This window comes from Echinops telfairi, unplaced genomic scaffold (genome assembly GCF_000313985.2).
Source record: "Echinops telfairi isolate 266 unplaced genomic scaffold, ASM31398v2 ScPeMD7_9;HRSCAF=40, whole genome shotgun sequence".
In the NCBI taxonomy this organism is placed as follows: Eukaryota; Metazoa; Chordata; class Mammalia; order Afrosoricida; family Tenrecidae; genus Echinops; species Echinops telfairi.
The window spans coordinates 23,893,298-23,901,032 of record NW_022103906.1 but is presented as its reverse complement, the minus strand read 5'-3'; the positions used below and the strand labels follow the sequence as shown (position 1 = coordinate 23,901,032).

The 7,735-nt window shown below is 61.9% G+C and overlaps 1 protein-coding gene across 2 annotated transcripts; it reads left to right on the top strand.

The window, feature by feature from the left end:
* Positions 1 to 1,876: 1,876 nt before the first annotated feature.
* On the top strand, positions 1,877 to 6,936 carry FGF17 (fibroblast growth factor 17). 2 transcript variants are annotated; one of them, XM_004707582.2, is made up of 5 exons: positions 1,877 to 1,911; positions 2,101 to 2,137; positions 5,123 to 5,267; positions 5,492 to 5,598; positions 6,624 to 6,936. In XM_004707582.2, exons 1-5 carry the CDS (start codon positions 1,877 to 1,879, stop codon positions 6,915 to 6,917), a joined length of 618 nt encoding a protein of 205 aa, XP_004707639.1. In that variant the 3' UTR covers positions 6,918 to 6,936. The 2 variants fall into 2 exon arrangements, with proteins under 2 accessions (XP_004707639.1, XP_004707638.1); XM_004707581.2 differs by having other exon boundaries at positions 5,090 to 5,267.
* Positions 6,937 to 7,735: the final 799 nt, after the last annotated feature.

Sequence of the window (7,735 nt, the reverse complement as noted above, 5' to 3'; positions counted from 1 at the left end):
CCTGAGGCCAACTCCATGGGAGAGGCCGGAGGCTCTGAGAAATGGGAGTAATCCCCCTGAGCCCAAGCAGTCAGGGCAGGCGGGAAGGCCAGTGAGGACCAGACTAGGAATTTGGATGCCCAACACAGCTCCTGGGGCCACTGAGTAGCTGTGGGACTTGGGCAGTGCAGTGACCTGCGACCTGCGCTGGGCCCTTCCAGCTTTTGTATTCTTTGCATTTGATTCTAAGACCCTGGACTTAGGAGAGAGGCAGAGCCTGGGCTAGCCCCAGCCTCCTGGAGCCAGCATGGTGAATTCACTCCAGTGAGCTGCTGGGTGCTTTGTCTCCAGGGCAGGCAAAGCAGGAGGCAGGGTGGGGGGTCTGCACTTGTTTGTGTGTAGGTGTGGGGAAGGGGTGGCAGACAACTTTGTGGATTACTGTAGCTCAGGAAGGTGAGAAAGGTCCAGAGGTGAGAGTTTTGCCCTCCCTCCGGGACATCTTTTTAGGTAAATACATCCACATCCAGTGGTCTGCCCCACTCCCCATTGTGAGGAAGGCAGGGGTGTGACCCGGAAGCTTCCTTCAGAGACTGCCCTATTCCCAGGCACCATCCTCCTCAGGTCCCAGTGCCACACTGGTCACCAGCTTCCAGGGCCTCGGGCACCACCTTCCGTCTAGCAAATCCAGGAGGGCTTCTTGGGTGCCCACAACTAGCATGGTGCCCTGTGGGATGCCTAGAGGGCATGGACGCAGCTGGAAGGCTGAGACGCTGTCTGAGGCATAGCAGAGCAGAAAGAGCCTGAGCATGCATGTTGGGAGCAAATCACATACCAGCATGCCTCGGATTCCCTGTCTATGAGACAGGGTGAGGACTGGAAGCGAGGTGGACCCTTTGTGACCATTGCATCCTCCAGGGCATCTGGGGGACACATGGGGGCAGCCGCAGTCCTCCAAGCTCTGAGAGGCTCCAGGCTGAGCCTGGCTGTCCAGGTGATGGGGAGCGGGCCCTGGCCCTGGCCAGACCATATGCCTCTGATGTCCTCAGGCAGGCGGCCTCGCTGCCCTCACTTCCCAGAGGAAACCTGGAGGTCAGCACCCTCTCAGAGTCCAGCCTCCTCACTCAGGTGGGTGGCAGCCGCTGTCCCCTGCTTCTCCTTCTTCCCCATCTCTCTGGCCCCCAACCTGTTGCTCCCTGTTGGCTGCCAGTCCAGAAAAGCCTTAACCCCTCCTTCCTGGGGGGCCAAAGGCCAGAGAGTGGGGAGCAACGGAATGAGGAAAGTGGAAGGAACTGCTCCTAGCTGAGCCCACCCCCTGCCCCCTGTAGAGAGGCTCCTCCTTTTAAGGCTGCTTTGGGGAATTTCCACCCCCCAGAGCCAGAACCAGCGACCCCATCCCTGGCTCGGTACCTGCAGCTTGCCCTTGGGGTGGGGAGATGGCAGGTCAAACCTGAGGGCAGAGAGCTGACCCTGAGAGGGGAGGAACGGCCCTTCCTCGCGCTGCCGGGCCCCACTGCAGCCTGGGTCTGTTGGGGGTCAACGCAGGGACCAGCCTCTGTGTCCGCGGGGTGCCCGCAGCTCCATTCTCCGAGCTCCGCAAGCCTGGCAGCGGAGGCCAAGAGTGCAGTGCTGCGCTGAGCCCCCGCTGGCGGCCGTGCTGGTGCCGCCTCGGCGGACAGGAAGGTGGACACCTCACACCTCGGCTCTCCCAATTACTCCCTCCTCCCCCTCCCCCTCTCCCTCCCCTCCCCTCCGCTCTCTCCCCCTCTCCTCCTTTTCCCCCTGAAAACCTGTGGCTTCCAGAGACCTTGGCTTCTGGGACTCTGCCCCTGGGGACTGCCCACATCTGCTCCTGAGTTTGGGGGCAGGGGGGCAGCAGCCCCGAGAAATCTCTCCAGCGATGGGAGCCGCCCGCTTGCTGCCCAACCTCACTCTGTAAGTGTGCTACGTCGCCTCCGCCGCCCCTGGCCGACTGGAGTTTTGTTGCCATTGCCAGCCTCCGGGCAGACCGGGCCCCGGTCGACTGCCCAAGCCGGCTGCTGGCCGCCGGGCCGCCTGGGGGCTGCGCGCGCTCGCGCGCGCGTGCCTGCGCCCACAGCTGGCTCTGTTTGGTCTCCCACACAGGTGCTTGCAGCTACTGATTCTCTGCTGTCGAACTCAGGTAGGCAGGCGATCCTCGCTAGCCCTTCCCTGCCTCTCCCCCATACCCAGCCCCGCGGAGTGGGGGGCTACTTTTAGGGTGGACAGAGACAGGCTCTCGCCTGTCCCCCTGGGAGGCTCGGAAATGCAAGAGGGTCAGTCCATGCTGTAGAGGGATGATGGAGATCGGGGCAAGGACCCTGGCAGATGTGGGTTGATGGGCAAGTTTCCCTCTGAAGATATTCCCTGCTTCCCGTTGGGGAGGTGAGGGTCCCCTCTTCCCCATCCCTCTGCACTGCACTGGTTCCCCCAGAGAACTAAGCAAGCACAGGGGGCAGCCCAGTCTGGTGGGATGGAAGAGGGTGGCAGAGAGGCTCAGGTGAGGCCCGTAGGTGTCCTGGACCTGACCGATCAGGTGTGATGTGAAGCCACTTTAGGACTCCGCCCAGCACCCCACTGACAGCCACAAGGATGGCTGGGGAGTGGGGTGAGCCAGGATGGGATGACCCATACCTACAGGGCTGAGAGGTCAAGCCCAGAGAGGACTGTCTGGGACCCGATTCAGGATTCATTTCTCCACACATACCCCCACCCCACCCCAGTCCCCCTCCTTACCGCCCCCCAAGCCTCAGCCCTCTGTTCGAGGCTCCGTCCCTTTTTTGTGCTCCTCCGTGAAAGTGCAGCTGTTAAGATGCACTGGTCCAGAACCGTGCCGCCGGGCGCGAGCGCTTGGCTTTCCCAGGCCAGAGGCCCGCTGCTCTTCATAGCCGGTAGGGACTTTTTTTTGAAGGTAAATGCCTTTTCTCTGGGAGAGGGAAGGGGGCTGCCTTTGAAGCAGTGGGGGGGTGGGAGAGAGACAACTCCCCCCCCCCCTTTTCCTCCCCTCTTTGCTTGAGCCCCGTTCCAGACCTTTTGCTTCACACATCCAGGGGGAGCAGGAAGAAAGCCCCCAGCCTGGCCGGCAGGGGGAGGGGGCCAGCGGGGTGGGCCCAACCTGTTCTGGAAGGGGAATTAGCACAATGGGGCCTCAGCCCTGGCGTTTATGGCCCAGCTGAGGCCCCATTCAGGACTCAGGGAAGGTGGCAAAGCTGTCCTTTCCCCTTGAAGTGCCCCCTCACCCCCCTCCGAGGGGGGGCCAGCAGGCCGGACCACAGCCATGCTTGAGGGGATGTCTGACAAGCAGCTGTCTGCAGCAGTGGAAGGGGAGGTCCCCCCCAGCGGGAACATGAAAGGGGCAGGCAAGGTCCCGCGGGGAGAGCGACTTGTGGGCTGTGGGCTGTGGGGGGGCGTGGGGCTGCTTTTGTGCAGGGCTTGAAGGGGGACAAGGAGAGGAGGGGGCTTCGGGGGGGCCCTCTCTACTCCCGACCTGGAACAGACAGCCAGAGGAGGCTGCCGGCCAAGAGGGGCGGAGGGCCTGAACCTGGGCCAGGAGGCTGGGGCGGAGGGAATAAGGCAAGACCCCACCAAGGGTCCCCTGCACCATAGGCCCCACCCCCCCTGGCAGGGAGGCCAGTGAGGAGCAGACTGGACAGATCCCTTATTCCAAATGCGCCCCTCAGTTGTTTCCAAGGTGGGGTGTGGGGCGGGAACTGCTGCTGGGAGTCCCACAGTGTGCCCAGCAGTACTCCTGGCCCAGGGCAACTGGCCTTGGGAAGAAACAAAGACCAGCAATGAAGGGTTAACCCTGACCAGGTTAAGTGTCCAGCCTGGAGAATTGCCCCTATCTCAGATAGATAGCTAGATAGTCCCCCCTGCTCTCCCTCCCTCTCCTAACAAAAGCTGAGGGGCGGGGATGTAGCCCCTTCCCCATCCATGGATGGGTCAGGGATAACAGTGGAAGTAGGGAAAGGTGGTGGGGCGTGGAGGTTGGAAGTAGAGGCTTGAGGAAAGGGCAAGGAAAGGCTGCCCCAGCGCAACCAGCACAGGGCGAGAGACAAAAACAAGGTACATTTATATGCTACACCGAGACTACCACTCTGCCAGGAAGAAGCTATCCTGGTTTGCACCGTGAGTAGGGTGAGGGTGGCAACTAGTCTGTTTCCCTTCCACTTACCCTCAGGGCTACAGGTGGGTAAGGAGAGGCCCAGCTGGGAGAAAGTACTTGTCCCAGCTTTGCACTGAGTGGGTGGAAATGGCTGGGTTCCTCTCCTGGGAAGCAGCAGGGTTGTATCACCCCCAGTGGGCCAAGCCTGCTACATTGTGGGGTGGGCAGGCTGCCAGTAGGAGCAGAGGCTGGGCCACAGCTGCTGACAGCTCCCTTCACCTTCCTCCAGGAAGGAGGCTGGGGCCTCTAGAGGAGTGAGAGACCATGGACTCAGGTCCTGAGCACCCAGGGAAGAACGATCTCGGGGGGCACAAAGGAACACTCACCAGGGACCTGCAGCAACCTACAAAGAGACCCCCACAATGGTCTCCCAATCTCCCAGTGCCCACCCTATCTCAAAGCTCTCAACAGATGCAGTGCTCTGTGTGTTTGTGTGCGCACGTGCTGGCTAGGCTGGGGTCCTTCAAGGCCAGTGGGAAGGGACAGGGGAAAGCTGTGAGTCCTGGGCCACAGCCCCAAGACCATGGAGGCCTAGGAAGGAGACAAGCGCTGACCTGAGAGGCACGGCCAGGGTTCAGTCTCGAGTTAGCAGTGTGACCCTGTGGTCCTCCTCCCATGAGAATATGCGGACTGGATACCATCATCTCCCAGCCCTCATGATTTGGGGCCTGAACGGCTATGTGTCCCTCGCCCCAGGCTGGGCAGCGCCTGCGCTGGGCTCCAGACCACAAGGTCACAGCTGGCCCTGTCAGTGGCAAGGCAGGCTCAGAACTGCCTCCAGCTCTTGGCCAACGCATCTGCTCCACAGCCTGCGCCTGCCACCACACTGACAGGGCAGATGGCTCCTCCTAAACCCTTCTCCCCTGGCTGGACCGGTGGTCCTGTCACCCAAAGCAAATTGACACTATTTTTCCCTTGGTAATCGCAAAGGGGGAGAATCACCCGTCTCCTAATTTTAACCAGTACGTGAGGGACCAGGGCGTCATGACTGACCAGCTGAGCCGGCGGCAGATCCGAGAGTACCAGCTCTACAGCCGGACCAGCGGCAAGCACGTGCAGGTCACCGGGCGTCGCATCTCTGCCACCGCGGAGGATGGCAACAAGTTCGGTGAGCTCCCTGGTCGTCGTCCGCCCCCCCCACGTCCGCCCCCCCACAGAGCCTGTATCAGCTGAGCCTTCAAAGGGAGAAGACGGCACTTGGGGTGGGGTGGGGTGGGGGGAGCCTCACCCTTGCTCACCTTAGACAGAGGTCAGGATGAGGTCCCCTGCCACAACCCCTGGACAGAGATCTTTCTCACGCACCCTCCCTCCACCCCCTCACCCCCATCACAGCCAAGCTCATAGTGGAGACGGACACATTCGGCAGCCGGGTGCGCATCAAGGGGGCAGAGAGCGAGAAATACATCTGTATGAACAAGAGGGGCAAGCTCATCGGGAAGGTGAGGTCTGGAGCCAGGGACGGTGAGGAATGAATGCACTTCACTGGACTGGGATCCTCCCCCCTCCCCCCTTCGAGACCCGTAGGCCCAGACAGCACTTTGGGCAAGGCTACACTTCATACGCTGCTGTCACCCCAGCCACCCTGCCACCCTCTGGCTTCTCCAACTCAGTGAGGCCCTGTGGGCCTGGCAGCCTCCTGTGGGACTGGTCCATGAGGGTCCTTGCCTCTGCTTCATGGTGTAGCATTTCCCAGCATCCCTCAGGGCATGTTGTAACCACTGTATGATGTCACACACTGTACCTGTGTTCACAGGTAAGGGCTGGTCAGGGTTGAGAGCTGAGGCACCCACATGAAAGCAAGATGCCCCCCAAATTCAGTGGGGTCCATAGGCGCCCTCTAGCACAGGAGCCTCTTCCTGCTTTGGTGGGCCCGGCACTGCTGTAAGGGTGAATTCTGTTTCCTCAAGAACCCATCCGTCCTGGCTCCCCATTCTGCCTGTTTCTCATCCAGTAATAAAAATGACACCCTTTCCCCTAAGCCTCAGGCTTCATATCTGTAAAAAATGTGCATCCCCCCTCCCCACCCAGGGATCTATAAAAATCACAGAGGTGGTTCCTGATCCCTGTGGTCCCCTTCTTCTCATAGGGACTATGGCCTCCTGTCCCTCCACCCAGCTAGGTCATGCAGAGGAAGCCAGAGCGTTCATGATTTGGGCTAAGGACTGGGCTGTATCTTTCCGCCATCTTTCGGTCCAGTCCCAGGAAACGGCGCTAGAGAAGGGGTCAGAGGTGCACAGAGGGGCAAGCCAGCATTTGAGTTTAGATCTGATGCTCAGTAGTGCAAAGGGCTCCTTTCTTCCACGAGGGCCTCTCGAACAGGGGCACCGGCCACCAGGCAAAGTTCCCCGGGCTCACAGCTCCCGTCGCTTGCCTGGGTCTCGCTGCACCCCGCTAGCTCGTTCCTGCACACTGGATGACCCCGGCAGGATGCAGGCACAAACGCTCCTCTCTCCTTCGCCCGCAGCCCAGCGGGAAGAGCAAGGACTGCGTGTTCACGGAGATCGTGCTGGAGAACAACTACACGGCCTTCCAGAACGCCAGGCATGAGGGCTGGTTCATGGCCTTCACACGGCAGGGCCGGCCCCGCCAGGCCTCCCGCAGCCGCCAGAACCAGCGAGAGGCTCACTTCATCAAGCGTCTCTACCAGGGTCAGCTGCCCTTCCCCAACCACGCCGACAGGCAGAAGCCCTTTGAGTTTGTGGGCTCAGCCCCCACTCGCCGGACCAAGCGCACGCGGCGGCCCCAGCCCGTCACGTAGTCGCGGAGGCAGGGGGCGGCTGCCCCTCACCAGCCTTCCCACCCCCTTCCCTTCCTAATCCAAAGACTGGGCTGGGGAGGAGAGAGGGGAGCCAGAGCCCCAACGGGACCCCTGAGGACCAGGAAGCGTCAGCGCCTCCCGCTGGAGAGAGGCAGGACTGTAGCAAACAAAGGGTTGGTACTGGAATAGGCTCCCTTCCAGGGGGTGGGGCAGACCCCCAAGAGAGGAGCTGCACTGTTTGCCTGGGCTCCCCCCCGCCGGCCCCCCAGCCTTGGCCCGGGCGGGCACCAGGTGGCACACCAGCCCATTCAAGGCCTCGCAGACACCGTCTGGAGGTGACTCTCCAATTCTGCCCCTCACGCCCCTTAGTCTGCCCCCAGCCCCCAAATTCCTCCGGCCAGACGGTAGGGACTTTTGTTTTGTTTGGGGTGGGGGTGGGGGTTGGTCATTGTTCACATTCCACTCCCCAGGCCTGCACCCCCACCCCACCTCCCAGCCCCAGAATAAAATCATTTTCCTGCAAACGGGCTATCTGAAGGGGGGCGGGTGTCAACTCCCCTTGGGGGGAACCTAACCACAAAACTGCAACCGCTAACATGCTTGCTTCTCCGGGGGACGCGGAGCTGCGCCCCGGGGCCAGCACTGGGAGCTCCGCGCGCCGGGACCTGGAGCGGGGCGTTGGCAGGTGGAGGGGCCGCGCGGGGGGCCGCCGTGCCCGCAGAGGGGCTGGGGACCAAGGCCATGGGGCGGCAGGGTGGCCCCTGCACCCCCGCCCCCAGGGAGGCTGGCGGCCAGGGCGCGCCCAGGCCCCGGGGACC

What these genes read in the sequence shown, in the direction of transcription:
- FGF17 (XM_004707581.2), top strand. Translation starts at nt 1,877, where the DNA reads ATGGGAGCCGCCCGCTTGCTGCCCAACCTCACTCT. An exon ending in TTGCTGCCCAACCTCACTCT is followed by an intron (nt 1,912 to 2,100) that starts GTAAGTGTGCTA and finishes TCTCCCACACAG; the next exon opens with GTGCTTGCAGCTACTGATTC. An exon ending in TTCTCTGCTGTCGAACTCAG is followed by an intron (nt 2,138 to 5,089) that starts GTAGGCAGGCGA and finishes GTAATCGCAAAG; the next exon opens with GGGGAGAATCACCCGTCTCC.